The sequence below is a fragment of the Accipiter gentilis genome, chromosome 11, assembly GCF_929443795.1.
Source record: "Accipiter gentilis chromosome 11, bAccGen1.1, whole genome shotgun sequence".
In the NCBI taxonomy this organism is placed as follows: domain Eukaryota; kingdom Metazoa; phylum Chordata; class Aves; order Accipitriformes; family Accipitridae; genus Astur; species Astur gentilis.
Window position 1 is genome coordinate 14,819,548 of NC_064890.1, and position 26,615 is coordinate 14,846,162.

Sequence of the window (26,615 nt, forward strand, 5' to 3'; positions counted from 1 at the left end):
TGCTAACAGTGTCAGAAGTGTTCTCCTGCTTGTGGTGAGCGTCTGGGTTGAACACCTATTTCACAGGTCTCTGTGGCTGTGGGAGACCAGGCTGGGCACAGGTTCCTGTGCGCATTGGCCATGGTGTGGGTCCCAGCAGAAGGCTGAAATGGTGGATTTGTTTTAGTTTACTTTTAATTATTTTGTCTGCATACCACCCTCCAGGTGTACTTTCAATACATCTTCTTGAGAAAATGTCAAAATCTTTCACATTGAGGTAACTATTTAAAAACATTGTGAGATTCATAGTGAAATCATGAGAGCTGACAACAGTGATACATAGTGTGCTTGAAACTGTTGGGCCCTGAAGTACTATCACACAACCTTCCCATGCATTAGGGGCAGTCAGCCAGAGCCAACGTTTGAAGACGCTGTGATTTTTCTCCAGCAGGAGCAAATATGTAGTTTCTCTCATGCTCTAAGATAAACATTTCACTTATTAATGTGTCTCAGAATTTACAACAGCTGCATCAGCAGAGATAAAATGCAGCAATCATGGACTAAAATATTGCATCACCTGTAACAGGGTTTGGGATAGCAAATTTACTGATTTTTTTCTTTTCTATGTATCTTGGGAGATGCAAATACTCAACAGCATCTGAGTTTGCAAACCTTTACTATGACTGTTCATAAGAGCAAATGGACCACTGGGCCCTTACCAAGTTCAAGTATTTCCTTCAGAATTAGGCCTACAGCTGTAATCTGTGAAGGCTAGAGCTTGGGAAAAAAGAACAACTTTAAACCCTGGCAATTTGACTTTGAATTCAAGCATAATGAGGCAGAACAAAAAAAAAAACAGATTGGAGGAACAGCTAGTAAAAGGCATAAAAACTACTAATCCTTCTGGAAAAAAACATCAGAAGGAGGAAATCTGCCAGAAGTCCAGGAAGGTGATCAAAGTATAAAGTCTCTGAGAAGTCTCTGATAAAAGTCTCAGAGAAGACAGGGATATGGTAGGAGAAAAACCTAAAATAAATCTTCTGTACACACATTTACTTTGGAGGAGTTTGGGGAGGTTCCCACACTGGAAATCTTCCTTCCAGGACACTTATCGGATGCTGTTTTTCAAACTGAAATGGAGATAGCAAAGTTCATGGAATGACAAAATGAATGATAACATATCAGAAGGATCAACAGGAACAGATAGGCCAAAGAGTTTTAAAGGAATTCAAGGATGAAGTATTTGACATTTCAACAGCACGGTCTAAGCTCTTTTTTTAAATTGCCTTGGTACTAGAGGCTGGGAGATCATTAATTTGATACCAGTTTTCAAAGAGTTCAGAGGAGAAAGAAGGAACTGCAGAACAGTAAGTTGATGGCTGTACTGGGCAAAGTGGTAGAAATTTTGAATTAGTGGCCACGTTGGAAAACATGACATAAATATTGGGAACAGTCAGCATGGATTTTAGAAACAGAAATTATGATTCAGTAGGGTAGCTCTGAAAATGCTCAGACAGGGGCAGCAGAGATGAGCAGAGACAGCGAAGAACCTTCCCTATACCAGGACAGACTGAAAAGGCCAGGACTCTCCTCTTTGCAAAGATGTGATTCGTCAGAGATAGGGGAAGGGTCTATGTAAAGTAGTAGGTACATGGGTAAGTCTGGTAGAAGAATATTGTCCACTGTAATTTCCAATGCAGGCATTAGGAACCATTAAATGAAGCTAGCAGGTAAAAATTTTGGATCAAAATTTTTTTTTCTTTTTCTTTTTTTTTTTTTTGTCATCTAATGGATAACTAAGCTGTGGAACTCTTTACCTCAGGACATTGTGGACACTGAAAGTTTACAAGAATCAGCTGGACAAATTAATTGAGGAAAGAAAAATTCATGAAATCTCATTAAGTGTAAAGATACCTCCACTGAACTGCAGATCGTTTGAGACTGGCAGAACGCCCCGGGGAAATGCTGCTGTGTGCTTGCACTAAGCTCACTCTCTTCTGCTGCCTGCTGCTGGGGACAGGTTGTGGGGAGGTGGGAATGACGACAATGATAAATTGTCTACCAGACATAGGGGAAACTGCTAGCAGCTTCTCACAGAAGCCACTCCTGTAGCCCCCCAGCTACCAGAACTTTGCCACGCAAACCCAATACAGCACCTAAATAATATATACTCGTTTACCATCAAAAGAAATTATTTTCCTTTAAAAAATAGCATCAGCAGTGGCATTTATTCAAATGGAAGCATACAGACCTTATCTCCAAGTGATACAGAGTCTCTTACTAAGAAGTTGTGTATCAGCAAAAGGCTATTGCTTCGTAGAGGTTAGATGCATTATTGCAAATGACAGGGCTGTGACAACGCAGCACTCCTGCCTACTGGTGCTGGAAAAGGGGTGTCCCTGTGGGACCCCTTCTCGCCATCGAGCCGAGTGAGCCTGAGAGGTGCCTCTTAGTTTGTGCACTAATATTTTGAAACAAAAAGAATTAAAATGCAACGTTAACAGAAACTGTTAGAGAGGTCTTTAGCACTTATATTTGTTACTGATTTGTGAGGATTTTGATGCATTAGTAATACAAACCAAAGATAGTTAGGGGGGCCTGGGCCCCAAACGTATAGGCATGTTAAGCATTCAGATACAGATAAAACCCTGCAAAATCTAAATAAAGCCAACTAAACCCAGGTCCCAACAGGAAGATTTGAGTTTCTGAAAAAATATGCGTCTGCAGCTCACTAGAAAAAGGGAAAGCAGGAATGTGTCTGAGTGACTGACAGGACCAAGGGAGCAATCAGCCCGCAAATGTTGTTGACATGTTCAAGGAGGAAGCCAACAGGCAGGAGAAGACAGAGAAATACCTGCAGGAAGCACATGGAAACATTTGACTGAGAAGTGGGGCAATTCATTGCAGACAGGTTAGAGAAGTAACATTTAAACAGAAAAATGAGAGAACAGAATGAAAGACTGAGAAGAAAGAGCTCAGGAGCATTTCCCGAAGTTGGGAAGACCATCAGATGCCACCTCTTATCCCGACCTCCCGTGCTCTAGATTTGTTCACTGCAGTCCCTCTTAAATCTCTTGCATCTTGGGTCCTCGCCAGTGCATAGGTGTTTACACCAAAACCACAGCAAACTGTTCATTTTTGTATAGCCATTCAGCTCCTTTGCAGGGATGGAGATCTCACTGCAGTAACTGTGGGAGCCATGGAAGCTCCAGCCAGCCAATGCTCCTACCTGCCTAATTCAATGCAAGGACATATTACAATTGCACTTGTCTTTTAGTGCAGTTTTGGATTAAAATCAAGGTGCTATTGCAATGCTCTGTGGGATACCAGCACTCCTCCCAGGAAATCTCTGGAGAAATTCACAGAGATGAGGACTGTCACCTTCAGCCATCTGGACAGCAGTCAGGTGAAGGCTCATCTACCAGTCTTGTGATTAAATAGACAATTATTTACAGACAGGACTGTTTTGGTACCGATGTGCCTGTACAGGGAGGAGACATGAGAGGATCCTGACTTGCTGAGTTTAAATCACAGCCTTTTAGCTGGGTGACATCCATGAGACACAAATTGATTGAGTCTTCAGCAGGCATTCATTCACGCTGGAGGCTACATGGGTGTCTTTGCCTTCACAGAGAAGATACAGGTACCCACAATATTTAATAGTGGCACACGTCTCTGAGAGAGATATTTTACCACTTCCCTGATTCAAATACGTAGGAAAATGTGGAAGCGTGGATATAATCTGTCTGTTGTGTTGTAGACAATGTATAAAACCCATCCGTTGTGTGCTGTGTGGAAATGGAAAGAGTGTTGGCAGACAGAAAAAACACCCTGAGCAACAGATGGTAGGTGACGTGATAACTGTCTGAGTAGTGATAACCTTAATCTAATTAGTTTCCTAATCAAGATTAAGAAGACACCAAAGGTGTGAGAGAAGGTAAAGAAGAAACCTGTAATCTATAAAACAAATATAAGAGGATGAAAGACATGCTGATGGATAAGATGTAGGAGAGGAGGGAAATCACAAGAAAAATTACTGTATGTCTTGTCAAAATGAAAATAAAGTAGTGAGAACTTGCATCAGCAAACAGGCACAGAACAAGAAAAAGCGGGCTATATGACAGAATTATAGACCATTATATGGATAACCGAGTGACCAGGAAGGCTCAGCAAGTTAAGCAAAACTGGTAAGAATAATTTTTAAAGTATACAGGCATTTGATAAGAATGAATGGTGTTACCATTCAAACACAGTTGGAAGTCACCAAATTTCTGCTGGGGCCATGAGAAATGGAAATGTAAGTGAAAGGAGCGGCTGAGGGATATCTAAATGAAATTTTTGCCCCAAGCCACATCTGCAGTAGAAACTGTTAAGAGGACCATTTCCAGCCTTGCCCTTCCCCTAGGAGCTGTGTACATTTAGGTCCCTTTGCCATGCTGGGTTTTTTACACAGAAAGCTGTCCCAGCAAAACTCCCACTGCTCCATGGGCACCCTGTGAAGCCAGTGCTACTGATTAGCCTAAATCTCTGCAGTTGCATCAGCTGAGCTCTCCGCTCTCCTTTATATATGGGACAGATTATCTGTTTTTATGCAGCTCCTGTAACTGCCACAGCATCTGCTTATGCAGCACTGGGAAGGGGCACGTACATGCAGAAGGCGCAGAGCATGGACACTGCCAACTTGCTACAGGCATTTGCTTCCCAGCTGCAAGTGCTGGAGTGGAGCACGTGTTTATGAACCAAGCCTCGGCAGGTGGGACCAGGCCAGGGGCCACATCTGGAAGACTCAGCAGGGGCTGCAGAGCATTTGCGTGTGGAAAGTGGCAGTTCTTTCTTGAGCCATGCACTGGCAAACTTGGCAAGAAAAATCAATTGCAGATAAACCTCCTATTACATCTTTTCTACCTCTGATGAAAATGCATTTTATTTTCAAGGGATTCTCAATAAAAATGGAACACTTACTGTTTTTCTCAGAAATGATTTTGGGTTGCATTCAGTTGGTAGAGTTCACAGTGATCAGCCTGAATATTTGAAATGTTCCCACTGACCTGCTGCACTCTTTATTGGCAAAAAAAGTTTCAGACAAAATGTTTCACTCAGTACTGCCAAAAATGAGAGGTACTTTGACTCTGATAAGAGGGAAGGCATTAGCTGGCAGCTCTGGCTGGCAAAGGATGTAGGGGCAGCAAATCTATATTGAGAGAAGCTGAAATCCAAGTAAGTGAGGCCATTAGTGGGTCTTTCTGCATAAGACTCTGAGTATGGCTTTGCATAGGATCTACCAGCAAGATCTGCTCACCATGAGATCAGGCTGGTTAGATTCAATAGAAATTATTACATTTCTTTTGTTTGTTATTATTGACTGGTTATTATTACAGAAATAATGGTTTGCTTAAGCAGAAGGAAAAGGCTACCTTTTTTATTGGTAAAATAAGGATAATTATTTGCCCTGCTTATCATAGCCCTGTTAGGCAGAAGCAAGGTAACCCCAAGCTGGTACAGGGATGTCACAGGAGTCCCAACGTCACACAAGGGAAAGCTCCAAAGAACCAGTCCTTAATTGTGCCTTTTAACTAATCATGCATTCATTTTCAGTACATAAGTTAATACATGACAACATAATTCTTGGATAGACAAATTACTTCCACCAAATTTATATCAGCACTTTATTATCTTGTTCCCATGGTTACACTATTAGTACAATTTAACATGGCATTTTCTTGCTCACCAAAAATAATTCTAGCAATGAACCCAAATAAAAATACTTTGTTGTTACTGTCCAATTTAACCACTGGGCAAGGTCAGTGTAACTTCTCTGGTCAGTGAGGTAAGTCTTATATATCAGTATACCAACATCTGAGGTTACTTTCATGTGGCACTGTTAGATGTCTATTTCTCTAGTCTTGGCTTTCTGCAAAGCTGGACGGAGTTGCACCTGCACAGGGTCAAGAAGCTTGATGCAATGGATTTATTGAATTGCGGTATGTCATTGGATCTGCTGGAGTGAGTCCAGAGGAGGGCCATGAAGATGATCAGAGGGCTGGAGCACCTCTCCTATGAGGACAGGCTGAGAGAGTTGGGGTAGTTCAGCCTGGAGGAGAACGTTCTGAGGAGACCTTATAGCAACCTTCCAGTACTTAAAGGGAGCCTACAGGAAAGATGGGGAGGGACTCTTTAACAGGGAGTGTAGTGAAAGGACGAGGGGTTAATGGTTTTAAACTGAAAGAAGGTAGATTTAGATTAGATGTAAGGAAGAAGTTCTTCACTGTGAGGGTGGTGTGGCACTGGCAGAGGTTGCCCAGAGAGGCTGTGGATGCCCCATCCCTGGCAGTGTTCAAGGCCGGGTTGGATGGGGCTTGGAGCAACCTGGTCTAGTGGAAGGTGTCCCTGCCCATGGCAGGGGGCTTGGAACTAGATGATCTTTAAAGGTCCCTTCCAACCCAAACCATTTGATGATTCTATGATTAGTTACCATTCAACCCGGGAATCCACTCCACAGGCACAGACGTGTCAACAGGAAACTTCCCTGTTACTGGATGCATTTGTGAACCAGCACAGATGTTGCATAGGCAGGAATATGCCAGGGTGGTCTGGAGAGATTCATTTTTAAAAAGACACACTACAAACAAGAACGTTTCTTCAGAGCAGCATGGTCGGTGGGGGGGTAGCCATACCAGTTGTTCTCCAAGGAGCCCCAAATGCTCTTTGCATCTGTGGCTCTGTCTGCCTTTCAGACTTGACTAAGAATGAAGTTCACTGTTGTCTGAGCAGTTGCATGGATGAATGCTAAATGTGATTCTCATTAGGCTGAAAACATATTGAGCTGGTAATGTTTTGATGGATGTGAATCAAATATTTATATTATTAAGTCTGTATGGTATATCTTTATGTTGTACTCATGAATCAAGATGGGAAACATTATTCTTATAGTAGAAGGACTAAGAGAAAAGACTGTCTGATTTTGAGGGGCTCAACACCAAGGTGGCTGAGGTGCTGAGCAGCTGAGTGCCTCACCAGCAGCCCTCTCCATACACTTTGAGTTACTTTGGGCTGTTCCTGAATAGACTGTATTTGCCTTGCCTGGGTACTGTAAGCAAACTGTTAGCATGTTTTATGAATCTGGTGGACTTATTCAGGGACCTTGAGACATTAAGTGCCAGTTTTCAAGGACAAATATTATACAACATTTTAAACCATGCAAAATTAAAAGTGCAAAGTGTTGGCTGCTATTCCTGCATGAATTACAGGTTGTCTCTGCAATCTTTATTTTTCTCTTGGGCTTAATGAGAAGATAATTGTGACATGGTATGGTGTCTCCAATCCCCAAAAGACAGAGTCCATGAAGACTGCTACTGTACAGGTTTGAAGGAATTTTGATCCATGGGTTTTACAGTCCCTGTATTTGATGTTTAAGGAGTTGCACAGTATCTTGGTGCACTTCCCTGTGCATTTGAGTCCCTGTGTTTCCCCTGAACCAGGCACTCCAGCCTCTCCTCTCCTTCATACAGTCTGAACTTGGACTTTTGGAGAGAATTACAGAACTGTTTTCCATATGTCCACATTTTCATCATCATGGCCAGGGAGTTTGTCAGCAGATGGAAGAAGGTGCCTCCCCAAACTAAGGTTTTCTGAAGAAACTGTCACGAACTCTGAAGTAAATTGGATTTACTTCCAATGCACTTGTTTGGAATAGGTCAGAAGCTCTCAGCCCCGTCACTTTGTAGTACCACTTTCCAATGCAAATAGTCCTGTGAGACTGAGAACTTAATTCACAGGTGTCACTGGTAATAGAGGTAGGAATAATGCATTAAAGATTGCTGACTTACTACAGCTAGTGGAGATTCCAATGGGCTGAGGTCTTGAAGTTTATGTTTAGTCTAAACATTTACTCTAAACAAGTAGTCTGAATGACAAGATACTGGATTGCTCATAAAGTGGATGTTATATTTTCTGTACATTTATTCAAATGCTCAAATATCTTTTACACTGTATTTCAACTGCTTGCAGTGTAGTGATAGAAACACTTGCTGCCTGATGCATTCAGGAACATTTTGAGTTGCTTGTGGAATTTCTTCTCTTTTTTTGCTGATGCCCACCAACAGAGTTAAACTGAACCAACTACTTCAGCAAACAATTCTATTATACATGTTTTCAGCCGTTATTTGTTTATAAAGAGAGTACTGGAAAAAGGACATGGGGCTTTAGGACCTATGAATGTTTTTGAAAGAAGACACAGTTACCGCAATACCAGTTCAACTCCTCTTTCCTCTGGCTCCATCTCTGAATCCAGTTGGGTTAGAGTCCTCTTACTCCCTTTGGAAACACCGCATCTCCTGGTTCATCCTTTTTTAATAAGTTGGTGGGCAGCATGCACTTCTGGGGTTTCAGAGCTCACCTAGCAAGCCCTCAAGCTTCATACCAAACTTTGCAAGTACCCAACTTTTCTGGCAGCCCATGTCTCATTGGTTTTGGTGGGACTGTCAGATTTTCCCTTTGCCTTGCATTGCTGCTTTGCCTTACATTATTCTAGTCCTTTCAATATCTGAACAGACATCTTAATTTCTTTAAGACAGAAATCACCAGCACTGGCATATTAATAGGCATATGCTAGAAATATTAAATGGAGAGAGACCTACTTTCTGTGACTTCTGGGCATCAGTGCTGAAAATCAGCACCAGAGTGGTTGTTTGCTGTATTGGAAGTACTAAAGGGTTTCTTTAGCTCAGAGGCATTGCAGCACTAGAACAGTACACATGCTGGACTTACAAAAATGTTCAAAAAAGGTATTAAAACTTGATATCATAAACCTAGACAGGACTTGAAATTGCATGTGCATGCACATAAGGATTTGCTGACACCTATAATGGTAAACTTTGCTGTATAGTGCAAATCTTGGGGTTAACCAGCAAGACTAAAAAAATAAAGGCACAGAAATGTAATTCTGTAGAAGCGAACAGAAATTCCAAAACTAGACCTTGTAGTTATGAACTGGCAAGAGAATCAGGATTACCAAAGCACCAAGGCAAGGACTGTTGCAGTTACACTGAGCAAAATAGGACACATTATTGATCAGAGAGACTTGATAGCAAATGGAAGATGAGATGTGCTTGCCAATATAAATATAAGATAGTCACAAAATTAATGCAGATTTCTTCCACATTTTCTCAAAGATTATAAATTTTCTCAACTCTGGCATGTCAAAAGCAATTAGTTCAGGCAGCTAAGCAATCTCATAGGCTTGGCCCTAGGTAAAAGGGTACTCTTCCCTTTAACAGGAAAAAGGCAAAAGAAAAAAACATCACCAATTACTGGTCTCATTCTCCAGGGCTCTCTCCCACCATCCAAAGCTCAGATGCTCAGCGGGAGAGACACTGGCACCCCCATACCTTTGCTGCTGTTAGCTTCAGTGAGACATCAGCTCTTGAAAGGCAGTCAAGTCTCACTGCCAAATGTCAACTTTAATGAAGAAGCAATGCAGCCAAGCAGTCTCAGGGCCTATTGTCCATTTCTCTTTTCTTCCGAGCAAAGCTGTTAGGAGATCAGGAAGAGCTATAGCAGAGATAAGTGAAGAATAGCACATGACAAGCTGTGCAGGCATAAAGACGTATGCGCGCGCCTCAGGGGCATTGAAAGGAACTATACAAAAGTCAATGCCTTTATCATCCGTTCTGAACTTGTCTTGCTTCTGTGCCAGTCCATTTGCAATATCAGCTAGCACTGCTTTGGAAATCAGATTTAAATGATTGTAGCGACTTTAGTTCATTTAGTTAGTTAATGACTTAACATTTCCAGCTCAAGAACAAGGCTGCTGCCTTCTGCTTCCACCTCCCTCTTTTCAGAGGAGACTGCCCCATATTGCTGCCTCCCAGCTGCCTGTCTCCTTCACATATTAAGGTCCTCCCCTTTGCAGGCCTTTCACTTTGCATTATCCACTTCCACTTGCCTGCAGTGTAAAGGTGCTTCAAACCCTGTCTCACTTTTTTCCTATCCCACAAACCGCTCTAAGCTACAAGTGTGGGTCCCCGCATTCAGAGGAGATGGGGAGCACAGTGCAGCCTGGCTTTGGGAAGGCTGCTGATTTTAAAAAGGGGAATGAAACCAGTCTAGAGCTGGATCCTACCATACAGAGCTAGCTGGAGCCCTCTGGCAGAGTATGTTGAGGGATACCCAGCCCTGAGGAAATTGGTGAATCGTGAACAGATTTTAATACTTGGGGGATGAGCCAATGTGTCAGAGAGGGTGAGTATGGTTCCCACTTGTCAAGGAAAGCATGGCATTTAGTCAACTGCAGGTAATTTCAAGCAAAACCTTAATGCTTTACAAAAGACAAGAGGGACAAGAGCCTTCCCCTTTCAATTACTTCTTTTTTCCTTGCTCATGACAGAATGTTTCCTTGTCCATCACGTCATCTTTCTACTTGACTTCAGTCACTTCCTCTGAAACTTCACTTCCTCCACTAAAGTACATGGGGAACACAAAGCTCCAAGTAAAGGGCAAAGGGAATGTAACTGTCATGCCCGCAAACACGGGTTGAATGCCTACAAATTGTAGATCTTAAAACAATTCTCATTTCAACATTAAATCACATTTCCCTATCATGATGCATTATATTCTGGGAATCATAACCAAGCTTTGGCAGAGAACGTAGCAATGACCATGAACCTGCATCGCAGCTTAGAGCAGAGAAAGCTCACCAGTGGCTGTTTATCTTATCCACTGCCAAACAACTTCTTGAATCTCTCAGTCAGCTTCTCTAGGAGAGATTTCTCCGGCTGGCCAGTGACCAAGAGCAGGCGCAGACATCTGCCCGGCAGCTGTTGGTACTGCAGGTGTTCCACTGCTCCCAGACTGCCACCCGATGTGTGCTGAGTCAGCGTTCTGCGCCAGCACCACGGGGAGGCCGCGAAGGTGGAGGAGAGGCTCAGCTCATTTAAGAAAACTCCACCCGCCCCGCCCCTTTTATTTCATTTCCTCTTGCAAGTGTTTTTATCGTTCATGTTCCTTTCACGGCATGACAGCTAGTGAAGCGGAGGTCAGATAACAACTGGCTGAATCCTTGGTGGCTATTTTGAAACCGTTCGCTCAGTTGTTGACTACTGACCCATGCTATTTCATGTACTGGATGGGTGAGTTACCCCATTTTCCAATCATTTCCAATCATGACTGTCAAATACCCTTAAGTGGCTGTATAAATGAAACTTTGAACGTGACCAGGATATCATATCAGATGTTCCTCTGAAGCAGTAGTCTGGGGGGGGCTGATTCTTTAATGCATTACTAATATGCTATTGCTGTTAACGTGCTCCATAGCACATACCAGGTGAGACGCAGACAAACTCCTGCAGTCGAGGTTTGCAGTAGTGTGGATGGAGTTCAGTAACAGTGTAGGGAAGCCTTGCTGGTTGTGAACTCAATGGTTACGCAGTGTAAGCTGAACTAGTTTCACAGAGTGTAACCGTAGGAGGAAAAACAGTCAGCAAGGGCTTTGCTGACTACAATACAGGGCAGGGTTTATCCAGGTAGAGAATTTTGCTAAATTTATGGTCAAAGGAAAATAAATCTGAAGCTTTTCAGCAAAAGGGCCATAGTGCTCAAGCCTGGAGTTTGTCTCCAGTGCTGCTCCTGTCCTAAGGCTCAAATGAGTGCTGTTTGCGTTGTCCTTCTGTCCAGCTCTGCAGCTACTGCAAAGCTCATATGCTGAGAAGAGTGATGATCCCAGGTTTCTGATGTCTGAAGGTATATGGTATAAGACCTTTTAAGTTCTTGCAGTTATCTTAAAGGCCCAAAGTAGCTCAATGTAGCCTCATAGAGAAACACTTCCTAATGATTTTTTAATACACTGATCAAACTCCATCTTTAATAACTATTTAACATCATCAACTTGGACAACTTAAAACTTTTTGGCCTGGCTACAGCTACTGAGTTTGTGCCAGAATCTCTCCCCCAACAATTCAAAACCACCTTCTACTTTACAGCCTAAATGTATTCCTGGATGGTTTATATCCATTTGTTCAGGTGCCAAGACTGCCCTTCTAGTTAAATAGCTCTTCCCCCTCTCTGGGATCCATTCTCTTGTGTTTATACAGAGTAATCATGAAATTCTTCAGCCTCCTTTTTTGCAAGTGAGTACTTACTGGCTGCGAAGTTAGTTTTCAGGAGCAAAAGGCTGAAACAGTAGTTTTTATTGTGGATGCTATAGTAGACTCAGTTGTAGAAATTCCCTTTTTGTATGAATATCTCTTGCTTCTGCACCTTGCTTCCATCTCAGAAGCCTGCAGTACTTTGCCATGTTTATCCTGAAAACAGTGGCTGGTGCACTCCCAGACTTCCCCACCCACCAGCATGTTTAGATTTGCTTGCAATTGCAGTAGCTTTGGAAAAAAGCTGGATGCATGCACTTCCCAAGTACAAAACCAGGCTGTTGTAGTTGCTTGATGTTTGGCAGGGACGTCAGGACAGCTTGGATGAGGACCAGCGAAAAAAGAAAATCACTTTATGCCTTTCCACTTTCTTTGCCATCACATTTTCAAACCTTTAGTAAAGAAAGGAAAGGGCAAATTTCTATAAAGACCACAGTGAGACAGCCCAATAGTGAGCTCCTTCTTTGCCTCTTGCCCCCATTTATTCTGCTAGATTTTCTTCTCAGTTTGATATAGACAACACTATTTTTGATCATAACTTTCTGTAGTTCCATCTAGCTCCTAATTCTTTGGCTGGTATTCCCCTTAGATATCCTTCTTTATTTCAATTATGTTTATCTCTCAGCCTATTCATAAGAACATAAGCCTGGAGAAGACCTACTAAATCATCAGATCTAGTCCCCTTATCATGGGCAGTTACAGCATCATACCTTTCCTAAAGTACCACATTACACCTTAAACTATCTTGCTTTGATTAACCGGTTGTTCCAAACATCACTCTTCTAAAGATTAGAAACCACCAGCACCAGATAGCTCTAGTGCTTACATTATGCTGAAAAAACTTTCCCTGGTACTGCCAATGCTCAGGTTTACTTATTTCATGGGTGCATTTTAGTGGTGACTCATGGTCCTCCAAGGGCTGATCAACATACTCATATGTTTTCTCTTCTTTACCATTTGTCCCAATAGTCTTCTGCATTGATAGTACCTCCCATCAGTGGATTTTACTAGCAAACCTCTACTCTTTCCAAAGCTCCTAATGAAAATACTAAATGATTGACGCCCAGGCTGATCCTTGAGGTGCCCAATGTATCCTCACAACAGCTCGAGACTTTCCCTTCAAGCAAAAAATGTCAGCTTCCCATGGACAAGTACCATAAGGACCTTAAATTCTCATGCTAATCTCTGTATTCTCCAGCTTAATAAATGTTTCTATATGACACAGTATCAAATGCTTTCTGAAGAGTGTGTTACTTAGCTTTCTTTTATAAAGTCACTGCTTCCTAGCTGTCAGATAGACCCATGCTAACATCACCCCACTTTGTATTTCTTTCTATGGCTTTAGTTATTCTTTCATTCAATAATTATTCAAAGAACTGAGGTCAAACTGATGGGTGAGCTTGTGCTCCAATTACTTTTCTATTCTCAATTTTGTTTTGGTTTTTCTAAAAATTAGGTATCACATATGCTGTTCTCCAGTATATCAACAATAAATTTGTTTAAAAAACATTCCTACCAGCTTTGCAGTTCAATGTGTCAGTTATTTCAGTATTTGGGGTTGGAGGGTCCATTCCTCCAGCTTGAGCACATTATGATGGTTTCAGGCTTGCTGTGGGCTTGAAGTAATGAGTTCCCATTTCCGAATGCTCATGCCCAGCTGACAGGTCATTGTCCTCCTGTTCTCTCTCATTGTCCTCATTGAAAAGTGAGGCAAAGAATTAGGCCCTAGCCCCAGGCTCAGTCCATATCTGCTTTTCTTCTTTCTTTGTTAACCTAATTGAACATTATTTGACTTTTTGTTTCAATTTCTCTTTTTTCAAATTCTCTCTGATTTAGCACAGCTTGACTTTTGGCAAGCTGTCTTTTAGACCTGCATTATCTACCTCCTAAATGTGTCTTTCTTTGCTAACTAGTTCCTTTTCATATAATTTCTAATATCTCTGCTCACATATTCTTTACTTTTTCCAAGGTTTTGGGGGGGATAGGTAATGAGGGTAGAAGGAAACAGTTTGCTCTTCATTCAGACAGAGCTGAAAGTACCCCTGGAATTTTATTCATCTTGTCAAGATACATCAGAAAATGTACCTCTTTGAAAGAAATTCAGGGCATTCCCCACAATTAATTATGGACCTCTTCAGTCTAGTTAACTTGTTAGCTAGTTTCTTTAGCTTATCAAAGTTTGTCCCTCTGAAATATGCATTTTTTTAAACCGAGTTTCAGGATCATTTTTATTCATACTGTCATTTTATTTAAATTGAATTGACTCATGGTCACTGACAGTAAGATTATTTTCAGCTCTTCCTTCCTTACCAAAACCATGTTTAAAATAGCTTCGCTACTTGGATCAGTAACTTGTGCTGAAACATCAGCTGTATAAATCTCAAGTGATGTCTAGCCTATGCCATTCATAATAGCACCTATTCTCCAGTCTGTCTGCTGTAGCCTACACTGTATTTATATTGAGTTTATTCATTATTTAAATCTAGTACATTTCAGTATGCTATGGTTTGATAAAGTTTGGCTAAAGACTAGGTTCTACAAAGAGAAGTTAACATTAAATTAGAAAGCTGTATCACTCCTCTGTGACAGCATTCAAAATAAACACTTTCAATAGGAAGTTCTGTTACCAAGCAAAGCCAAGCCAAAATTGCATTAGAAGGCTGTGATCTGACAAAAAACCAAAGATGCAATATAAACAAGTAGTTCCTTCATTACTTCTACAGTTCTTTTTCAGGAGACTCTAGCATGTGAGAAAAGTGGCTTTTGGATATCCCCACATAGTCAAACAACCTGGCATCATGATGGTTGACTCCCAGGTCATGGCCCACTAAGCACATGTGTTTGCAAGCACCATTGTCATTCCTGTGATCTCTGGCCATAGACCTTCAGCTCATAGCACACATTCTGTGGTACAAAGACATGTTAGAAAAACTCTGATGGGCCATGACACAGTTTTCATGTTATTCTAGACACTTTAAATAGAAAAATCAGTAGAAAAAAATTATTAGATCCCAGGGCCAGTGGACACCGCAGGAGGTGAAACAGTGTAAATGTAACTTTCCACACATACCTTCCTGTGGGCTCCTAGCTATACCACCTCCCATACCTGCTTCATTGTAAAGAATTATTTTTGTCTCTTGTTGTATATAATTTCAGTTTACTTTTTTCATCAGTTAGTCATCTACCTCTGCTATAGCTGTTAGCAGTTCGTTGCCATGACACTTGCAGGGATTTTTTGCCCACATGGTGATTAGGCCTGCATCCATTAATAGTTTCTGGTTTCCATACTTTTTCTAGACTAGGGGTTATAAATACCTATTGCATATTACCATGGTTGGAACACCAGAAGTTGTGATCTTTTGCAAGGAGTCATTGGGATGCACCTTGTGAGTCACCTGCCACACACCCATAAAAATCTATGATACTCTAACATTATTGTGGTGGATCGACCCTGGCTGGGTGCCAGGACACCACCAAAGCCACTTGATGACTCTGCCCCACCTCAGCTGGACAGGGCAGAGAAAATATAACAAAAAGCTCTTGGGTCAAGATAAGGACAGGGAGAGATCACTTGCCAGTAACCATCACGGGCAAAACAGACTCAACTTGGGGAAAATTAATTTAATTTATTACCAATCAAAATCAGAGTAGGATAATGAGAAATAAAACCAAATCTTAAAACACCTCCCTTCCACCCCTCCCTCCTTCCCAGGCTTAACTTTACTCTTGATTTTCTCTACCTCCTCCCGAGCAACGCAGGGGGATGGGGAATGGGGGTTGGAGTCGGTTCCTCACCCCTTGTCTCTGCCGCTCCTTCCTCCTCAGGGGGAGGACTCCTCACTCCTCCCCTGTTCCACCATGGGGTCTCTCCCACAGGAGACAGTCCTCCATGAACTGCTCCAGCATGAGTCCTTCCCCTGGGCTGCAGTTCCTCACAAACTGCTCCAGCGTGGGTCCCTTCCGCAGGCTGCAGTCCTTCAGGCACACACTGCTCCAGTGTGGGTCCACCGCAGGGTCACAAGTCCTGCCAGAAAACCTGCTCGAGCATGGGCTCCTCTTTCCATGGGGCCACAGGTCCTGCCAGGAGCCTGCTCCAGCGTGGGCTTCCCACAAGGTCACAGCCTCCTTCGGGCATCCCCCTGCTTTGGCGTGGGGTCCTCCCCAGGCTGCAGGTGGAGATCTGCTCCACCGTGGACCTCCCTGGGCTGCAGGTCTTCGCCACGGGCTGCAGGGGAATCTCCGCTCCGGCGCCTGGAGCATCTCCTCCCCCTCCTGCACTGACCTGGGGGTCTGCAGGGCTGTTTCTCTCACACATGTTCTCAATCCTCTTTCCGGCTGCTGTTGCACAGTTTCCCCATCCCCCTTCTTAAATACATTATCTTAGAGGTGCTACCACCATCACCAACTGGCTCAGCCTTGGCCAGCGGCAGGTCTGTCCTAGAGCCGGCTGGCATTGGCTAAGTTGGACATTGGGGAAGCTTCTAGCAGCTTCTCACAGAAGCCACCCCTGTAGACCCCCACTACCAAAACCTTGCCATGCAAATCCAATACAATAATCTTTATGCTCAAGCTAAGATAGATAGTTGTTGTACTAACTAAATTATTCATAGAACTGCATTAATCTCAAAGTTTAATTATCGTGGCTAATGATCAAAACTGGGAAGTTAAATGCTCCCATGATGATACAACCCCTCACAGAGTTTCTGTCTCTATCCTGTCAAAGAAGACTCTATCCATACATGAATCCAACATTTGAGGTCTAAAACCGGCCCCCTTAGTGCAGTAAAATTTCTCTTACAGTTCTTCCCTCAATTGACCTTAACTGCAGTAGATCGCATTATCTTTGCTATTCTTTTCTACATACTTACAGCTTAACACATTCCTCACGTATAACATTACTTCACTTTCCCAGTTGTTTCCATCTTTCTGAACAGCTCATGTTCTTTAGTGCTTGTCTTTTGGAATGGCTGTTGGTCAGCAATATTTCTCTTATCCAGCTTCACATCTTGCAACAGCTGATCAAATTCTTCCATTTTGCTGTCTAAGCATAACTACCAGGCATCACAGTATCTCCATTATCTGTCAACTCAGCCAGGTTATGGCAAGTCTTGTCTCCCTGACTGTAGCACCTACCTCGCTACCACCTTCCACAATATTATTTTCTTTCTCTTTGCTGTCCAGGCACTGAATATTTGGTCTTCTTTTTTCCTTTTCTTAAAATCAGCATGGGAAATACACATATCTCTTGATATGTATATATATACTTGCCAGATTTGGCATCAAAAAGCCAGTGCTCTAATAAGTCAAGTGGCCATAATTGTGTCAGATATTTTATGTTATCACAGGAATTCAGTGGGAGGTTCTCCTTTTTCTCTCCCTTAGCACTGTCTATAAATGTTCTTAATCCTGTGGAGAGGTTCAGGCTTGTCTACATTACAAAGTAAGATGATGCAAAATAAGATAATAAGTAAATTAAAGCAGTTACCGCTGAAGCCTCTCACATCCTCATCATATGGGGTTCTAGGCTTATACTTCAAATGAGAACTACTCTTGTCTCCTGGGCAAAATGCCCCCATTATACATGTTGTTTGAAGCTTTCTGAAGGAAGATTAACCCACAAACCTTTGCTCCTTCACTTGCCGGGGTAGGGGGAGCATCTTTGGACCTCTCTGGGAAGCTCTGCTTTTGTCCATGTCACTTAGATGAAAGTGGCATATCAGTGTCCTGGAGTAATTCCACAGGGCACCTCCTTTGTCCCACATGGGAGCCCAGGGCACAGAAGTCTAGATATGATTTTATCATTCCAGCTCTCCAAGAACACTGCCCTTGAATCTTGAATTTCATGCCGCTTTTCTCACTGGCTCTCTCATACCCAACAGCAATCATGTGGTTAGCAGCCCTATATGAGCACCACCAAGATATCCTGCTGCCAGGGGAACTTTCAGTCTGCTTATGACACAAATTAACAGGCTGTGTCTTCTCCTTGGGGAGCCAGTTGGCATCTCTTTGAAGAACCTCCCCAAAGCTGAAGACTGGATCTGGCAGTCTTCAAACAAAGCACCAAATAAAAAGTCTTATATGGCATTTGCCTCTTTGTATTGCACAAGAACCATTTCAGGAAGGAAGCTCTGCGTGGTTCAAGAGCCTTCTTCTAGGCACATGTTTTGTGGTGGTTAAGCCCACACACTGAATCAGAATTTTAAGGTCCCCATCCAGCATTGAAGAACTTTTGGAAAGGAACTTCTAACCTGCTCCAAAAATAATCTGTTTTACATGCACCAGAACTGTTTCTGTGAGTGGAATCAGTAAATGGAGAGAATCAGGGCATTTGCTTCAAAATTGCACATTTGCTCCAAGCCAGAACATAAATGTAAACACAGAGAATTATTATCCCACTCATTAGTACAGTCCATATTACTCAAATCAATCTCAGCTGCATGGACGTGCAGCCTCTGTGTTCACTCAGGACTGTATTTGAGCCTATGTCTTCAGCCACCTCCCCTCACCCTTTCTTTCTTTCCCAGGTACAAGCCCCTGAAAGACTGTAGTCCTAATGAATGTCCCCTGCCAGAATCCTCACCTTTAATTTTGCTCTGTCCTAGAAGTTCACTCCACCAAAATGGCTGGCAAAAACTCTATTCAATTTATTGGAGTTCAATGGGTCACTGTTTTTGTAAATAACATTTAGGAAAAAATCTGAAAACAAAGAACCTCTCAGTGTTTGGAACCATGGAGGCTTGGAGGCTCTTGCATGTGTGGGTATGGAAGGAAAATAGCTGGTCAGTGTAATTCCCATTCCATTTTTTTGACTCGTTTATCAGGAAACTTGCCATCATCACACTCCACATGCAAGCAAATTGGGTATGTTGTCAAGAAAAGAATGAAGATGACAGAGGAGTCCTGCCAGCAGGAATTTCTCAGCACTGGTTTCCTGTATAACAGTCAGCCTTTTTATAAATAGAACCTCATTCCATGCAATGATATAGTATTAATCTGTCACCATATTTGGCACAACTATAGGATCATGAACTACTTGCCTGCTAATTACCATTTGAGCTCATGCACAGAGCATGGGCAGCGATAGTATTAGCTTGGTCAGAGTCACAAGTGTGTCAGTGCCAACAACAATTCAGGGTCTGTTTCCAATCTCTGCGAGTGTCATATCTGCATCCTTTCGTCCCAGGAGGTAAAATCCTGGACTCCCTCTCTTAGTATGAATAATTTGTCTTGTCACTCAGAGCCCTAAAGGAAAACCATGTGGCAGTTTCTGTTAGCTGTTCATATGAGAAAAGAGCTTCTAAGAAGAGAAGTAAATGTATATCAGGCATGTTTAACTACTATTTATTAATTATTTTTTAAAAGCTTGAAAAGCTTCACCAGACTCCAGTATGTAGGAGAAACAATTTGTTACCCCATGTCTTGTAAGAAAATTAGAAGAAGGCCTGGAGGAAGCCCAGGGCCATTGTTACAAAGGCAGTATTCCTGCCAGGAGTTTTCTCAGGCAACCAAAAGGAAAACGATGTGGATATGATTCTTGTAAGTTTTACAGTTGCCCAAATAGTTCTGAATGGTGTCAGTGACACTAATCAGTCATTTATCAATTTTCCCCTAATGCTTTTCATGAAAGCTCTTGATGAGCTACAGAGGTCCTAGGCTGGGCTGTCTGCATGCTCAGGAAGATGGTGCTAATCCGATGTATTCAGCTCGCACACAGAAGACTGCCTTCAACCAATATAGATTTAACTTTTTCCTTACTTGAATCAACAAGTCTGTAGGAACTGATGATTTAAGTCTTTTCATTCAATAGGTGAGCTTTCCAAATCCAAAAGTTTCTGAATTTATTAGAACTTGATAGTAGGAAAACAGTAGTAGCCTTTGTTACATTGCCATTTCGGTCACATTGCCATTAGAGACAGTGGAAGTTTAGAGAAAGATACGGGACCCATGTCTGTGTTATAAAATCATCTCTTAGCAGTTTCACTGAAATTGCATTAAATGGTTTCCATTTTTCAAATTTGTATAAAACTGAAAGTAATTTCCTTCTAGGGAAAAATCTTCTAATCCTCTTTAGAAGGATTAAAATGTAAAAATTCCTGGCAATACAAAGTAGATCTGTAGGTGGATTTTATACCTGTCTTTTTGTAGCTGATAAATGAATCATTACCTGTTTCATACTATTGAGCAAGTCTGTATTCTTAAAGGCATTCAGTGTAAAATATTCCCTCAGCAAGTGGAGACTCAAGGTTGACTAATCTTACTTATGTTAACCTCTACAGGTAAGGTATGATTCCTGCATCTGGAGATGTTGATCAAGTAGTCTTCTATTAGGAAGCATCTAAAGTATAGGGAAAGGAGAAAATAATAATAATATCCCCTCTCTGATATCTGTCTTTATGCAAAGAGATCTAGTCCAGCCACCATTTACCTGTGTGTCTTATTACCAAGAGAAGTCCAACAGCAATCAACAGAATGAGTCCAGAAGGTTAAGCAAGTAAATCAAAGAGTGCAGGAAGAGAATTCAGGAAAGATGAGTTAATTAGGAATCTGAGGAACACAGCTGGGAAGCTGTGCACTGAGTTCCTGAGATAAGGGCCCATATCTTTAATTACGTAGATGGAAAAGATCAAAGTTACATATTTTTAGGAAGTACTAAGAACATATGCTTGATGTGCTATGTAATAAAAAAAACACAGAGATGTAAGTATTTGCTAATTATTAGTGCACAACTAGCAGAAAAATCCCACATCTATTGATCATTAACTGTGCATTAAACTTCCTCTCATTTTGAGGACGATTAATAAAAGTAAACTGGCTTTGGTAGTTGCTGTTACATAGTAAATCAAACTTTTGTCAACAGTTACCTGAGTAAATGTGGACATTTTCACAAACACCAGAAGCATGCAGATTTGCTGCATCATTTCAATGGAGTCCCTCGCAAGTGTGAGGGCGATGCTTATGTGTTGACTGCGAGAAATAATGTTTCTGGAAGTGTATGTAACCAGCTCAAGAAAGCAAATTACTGTACAGTTTGTCTCTAAAATCTTTGGAAGACATTATGAAATTGTGTAAATGAGTTAAGGCAGGCAATAGGCAACTTACAATTTGTGCAACCTGCATGTTCTGAGTAAATCAGTCCTTATCTAATTGTCTTTGGTTTTAAGCCTAATTGTCCTTGAAAGTATTATAAGCTGTTATATTTTCACACAAATGAACAGCTCAGGAAGAATTTGTCAAATGCCTTAGGTGCAGCTTTTATTCTACGTCAGATGCTTTCTGCAGACATGCTTTCAAGGCTTTGTCTACAGCAATTGTGTAGCTGTCAAAAGAAAACTACCATCCTGAGCTCTGTTTTCACATCTCTTTTCCAGTATTTCACCATATTGATTCAATGCAGGAGTGGTTTTGTTCTGTGGGCATTAGAGGTATGTAAAACGACACTGCTTGTGCTTGTCCAGGAAAGACAAGAACTTGCTGCAATTCCCACAGCGACGGCAGCTCTTTGTTGCACAAGCTACTTGGTGTATAAACTGTGGTTTCCAAACAGACGTCTGGCTCAACAACCATTTAAAAGGCTGAAAGCCACACAATGTATTTCTTTCAATTAGCACATATACCTGTAATTTAGAATAATATTAAGACTTATAAAAGATGGTTTAGGATCCATTGTATCTCATCAGCCATACTAAGAAAGAAGGGCTAATGCTGGAAATATGCTTGTTCCCGAGTTAGAAAAGACAGTACAGACAATTACTGAAAGCATATGGATTTTCTGATTCTCCTAAATGCAATAAAAACTGAGGAATGAACCCATTCAACAGAGTCTTTATTTTTAGATTTTTCTTATTTTACTTAATTTTTATATGCTATCCCCCCCTACTGAAGATGCACCCATGCTGTTGCCCTGGCTAGTGCTGCACTCACGTTGTTTGCTTCAGTGAAGCCAACAAGTTCGTCAGCATGACCAAGGGCTGCAGTTAAAGAGTATCCATGCACTATTCCCATTACTCTGATAGGAAATGTGCCATGAGTACCCAACTGCTCTGTCCCCTGTTACCAACATGCCACCTCCCTGCCAAAAATCAGTTCAAGTTGGACGGGACCTCTGGAGACCACCTGGTCCATCACCCTACTCACAGCAGGGCCAACCCACACGGGGTTTCCTGGGGAGAGACATTGTCCAAAAGCAACAGTCAAGGTCCAAGTCATGCTCCTTCAGCTGTGCCCAGTCCCTGCAGGCAGCGGGAAGCCGGGTCCTGTGCAGAAGCACACTCGGTCCAGTCCTATGAGATTGGCATATTGGCATGTTTTCTCAGCCCGTGGATTTTCTCAGTTAGTGACTCAGTGTGGAGAGACCATGTAAATGAAGATTCAGTGTAGGGGTTTGCTTTTATGTGTGTGTTTCTGTAATGATGTATCACCACCTCAGGACACAGCGTATCATCTCAGGGGCACAAGCCCTGGTGCTGCATCCCTGTCACGGTACCCTCCACCGCAAGGCGCACACTCCAGTAGGAACTGGGGCAAACAACCACCAAGGAGGCTGTTCCCCAGTGAGCACAGGATATGTGTCTGAACAGCAAGTCCTGTGCCAGCTCAAGGCTTTGGCCAAACCCAGACTGGTAATATGCTTGGGCAACGGCTGTGACCATGCTCCAGAACCCAGCGAGGGCCACACTTAAGGTCTCCATGTCCAAGAGCACCCACGTCCCACCCAAGGTGTGGGTGGCCGGGCACAGGTAGCCGTGTGTGCTCAGCCCTCACCCTGGAGCCATCCAGGCAGGGGATGTTACAGCAACTGCCAGCCAGTGGGCAAGACTGGCCCTGCTTCATGTGACGGAGCACGTTACTTTTGAAAAAACAAACTTGTCACACCATTTTGCCTGGTCCACAAGAGCCACGTTGGCCCATGACACTACCTGCTGTCCCACAGCAGGGCAGTTTCCCTGGGAACCAAGGGTCAAAGCAAATTTCTGCTACTCAAAAATTAAGTTCAACCTTTTAGCAGTCAAGCAGACTGATGGATGAGCACCCAAACAGCCACCCTTTGCCTCTGTCCTCGCCAAGGTACAGCTGCCCCAACCCGGAGCAGCTGGTGGTCCATGTTAGCTGGGGAGAGGCTTTTCATTTCTCTTGGTGTTAAAAGGATCAGCCCTTTTTCGTGTTTGAGATGTCATGTGTTGATTCCTCAGGTAAACCAGATCAGAAGTCGACAGCAATGTTGACAGTTTATTTTTCCTTGCAGAATAATGTCATTACTTGTGCTTTTGAGGAGTACAAACCTTATGCATAAAACATACTTCAGTTAAAGTGGTACTGCCAAATGACAAAAAAATCCCTTGCTACTACCTATGTGTGTTACAAGCACTCAGATTACCAGAAATTAGGTAGGTTTTTTCCTCTATTTTTCTCTGGTTTGTTTGCCTAACCATTCGACAGTAATCCAGTGTCTCCTTTGAATATCCAGGTTATTAATAATTTTCCCCTCTTTTTTGTGTGTGAGCCTTTCATATTACAATGAAGAAATTGGTCTCACCAAGAAAATGTGATTGCACTGGTACAAAAACTGGCCAGGGATTCAGGATGCATCTTTTTCTTTTAAAGCAAGGTGTGCAATTGATGTTGTATCTTAGGTTTTTATATTAAACACTTAATCACAGCATATAATTCTGTGACTTGTTTTTAAGTAACCTAGCTTTGAAGCTCAGGATGAAAAAGTGTGTTGTTTTAATGACTGTGTAGGTTCTCATCAAAATGAAAGTTTGGTCTCATTATCCCATTGTTCTCCTTTTCTTTTTTTTTCCAAGCTGCCTGTCTCGTCCTGGGTTGTATGATTTTTCCTGATGGCTGGGATTCAGATGAGGTAAAACGGATGTGTGGTGAAAAGACAGACAAGTACACGCTGGGGGCTTGTTCAGTCCGCTGGGCATATATCCTGGCGATTATTGGAATCTTGGATGCCCTGATCCTCTCATTTCTGGCATTTGTGCTTGGCAACAGACAAGACAGCTTGCTAGCAGAGGAGCTCAAGTTGGAAAACAAAGGTAGGACTGCTTTAGAAACACTATTATTGGGTGGCCTCAAGGGCACTTGCTTAAAAACAATGATTGGTTTCATTTTATTTTATACTTCGAAGTTGGCATGCTGGATTGCTTCCTAAGTTGCTGGGAAAGAAGAAATGCAAGGGGCAGAGGAAGTTTTGTTTTTCAGCCTCCAAAATCTAAGAAAGCTCGAAATTGCCACAATTGTTGCACTATGCATGACTTTTATCCTTAACAGTTTTTAGAGCTGTACATGGGATGTTTTTGTGTTACCCACTTGTACATTATTTCATTAGCATTTAAGTTTCACTATCTCCATCTTTTTCTGTACATCATGCAAGGTTTGTTCATTTGGTTCCTTTAAGATTTTGCATTGTAATATGAATGGCTGTAATATGGCATTATGTGTTAGCACAGTACACAATAAGGGGGGAGTGTTGACTTGGGAGATTGGCAGTGAGCTATGTAATGGGACCGCCTATACAGCAAGGCACCGGTGGACTAAGGATCAGAGCCAGGAATGAGGAATCCTAGTTCTTGTTTGATTGTGTTGCTTTGAGCTCATTAGTCAGCTCACGGGAATCTAGGATGCTGTAGTAACTGAATATTCATGCAGTGGGTTGGGGATAAAACACATTTCTAGATTAAGAACACAGAACTGGCTCGGGCCAGTAGTTTATCACGCCGTTGCGAGAGGAGAGATGCTGTTTGGTGAGCGTGTGCAAGCCTGGCTGATTTCTACACCCCTTCCCCTTGTGCTCCCCCAGCATCCACAGCTGTGTATCTAATGTGACAGATACCGCAGAGGGCATGTCCCTGCCTTGTCTTTTTAATGGGCCTGTTGTCCCTGCATCTGTCTAATCCCTTCTGAACTTGCTGATACTGTCGGCTTCTGCAGCACTGTGTGGCAGCAGGTTTCTGAAGCTCACTACTGACTGCTAAAGAAGTACTTTCTTTTATCTGTTTCAAATTGATCCCCTACTAGTTTCACCAAGTGTCCCCAAGTGCAGGATTCTGCATTCAGCTCATCTACCACCTTTGTCATTTTGTAGGTTGCTTCTAATAATAGCAAAGATACTAGGAGCCCTTCACCACTGGATTGGAAATCAAAAGTGTTTGGAAGCCTGTGTTGTACAAAAATAGCTGGTCTCAGTCCTGCTCCATGAGGACCATTATCCATATATCTGAAAGCACATTGGCCCTTGCTTGCTGAATTGCAGACAGTCAGCACACTCAGCCCAAAGATAAATGGACTTGAAGATTAAACTTCACATACAATTTCAGACCTGGTTAGAGCCTACTAATGCTGTGGGTTAAGGAAAGTGTATGTTGCTTGCATTTGCATTTGGACATCTGTTCTGCAGGTAAACTGAAGGCACCAGTTTCAAGGACTGTCCCTGTGGGCCTTTTCTGTAAGGGTAACATTCATCTGCATTTGAAAATTAAAATACTTATCAGAAGGGCATTCACAGCTATGCCACAAGTGCTTTTTGACATCAGCGCTGTGTCTGATTTGTCTGTGCCATACAGAGCTTATGAACCCAAAAACTACTTTTATCAAAGAACCTCATCTGTTTTGGCACCTTATGAGCAAAAAACAGCTTCTGGAGACTCATCACCTCTCATGTTGTAGGCACAAGCTCCTGCCAGAATATTTGGTCCTCAGCATGTCGGACAAAATCATTCAGCAGCTCATTTTCCTTGGATTAAGCACGGAAATGTACCACACCACCAGCTTCAAAGGAAACCAGAACTCAACAAAAAGGGACCCACCCCACTTTGTCCTTCACAGTCAAGCCTAATGTTCACCACTTTTTAAACTGTCTTTCAAACGAAAAGAGGCAACCTGTCTTCTAAAAAGGACATCATCTCTCCCCCTTCACAAAAAGCTTCTGCTAAGCAACAACGAGGCAAGTTTACATCCCCCTGAAGCCTCCTGGCATTTCCACACCTGCATGTGGTGCCCCAGCCCCAGAGTCCCAGGAGACCACAGTGAGAGCGTAGGCGGGCACCACTGCCCCTGTCAATGATGGGATCAGGGCAGGTATCAGTGCCAGCAGAGCACCAGCTCTCCACTTTGCTGGCCAGAAATCAGTCCTTCTTCTGGCCTTTTGGATGCCAGGAAAGCCTGCCTGCATCCTAGTGAGCAAATGTCCTACCAAGACAACAAGGCACGAGCACGTCGTTCCCTCCAGTGGTCTCTGATCTCTGTACAAGATGGGCTGCAGCTTGCTGTCCCCCATGCTGTGCTGATGGAGCAGGGCTTTGGGGCATGGTCCTTGCAGACCAGGGAGGGGTTTCTGCCCAAAAGGCTGCACTCCAAAGCAGGCACTGGATATGAAGGTAGTACTCAAGCATTTTTGCAGCTAGCAGTCGTTTGACTGTGGATGCTGCCCACAGTGTTTAGGAGAAAGCTTTTGGGTTCGTATGGCCAGGATTGTGAGGCAGGTTTTGTAAT

The 26,615-nt window shown here is 42.6% G+C and overlaps 1 protein-coding gene across 3 annotated transcripts in view; it reads left to right on the forward strand.

The window, feature by feature from the left end:
* LHFPL3 (LHFPL tetraspan subfamily member 3) overlaps positions 1 to 26,615 on the forward strand; it is a 259,744-nt gene that overhangs the window by 152,513 nt on the left and 80,616 nt on the right. For all 3 annotated transcript variants that reach the window (XR_007507677.1, XM_049814202.1, XM_049814200.1), the window contains exon 2: positions 23,924 to 24,160. Coding sequence is in view for 2 of the 3 variants with exons in the window: in XM_049814202.1 (XP_049670159.1) it covers positions 23,924 to 24,160 (237 nt within the window). In the remaining variant the exon portion in view is untranslated. The remainder of the gene's footprint in view (positions 1 to 23,923; positions 24,161 to 26,615) is intronic.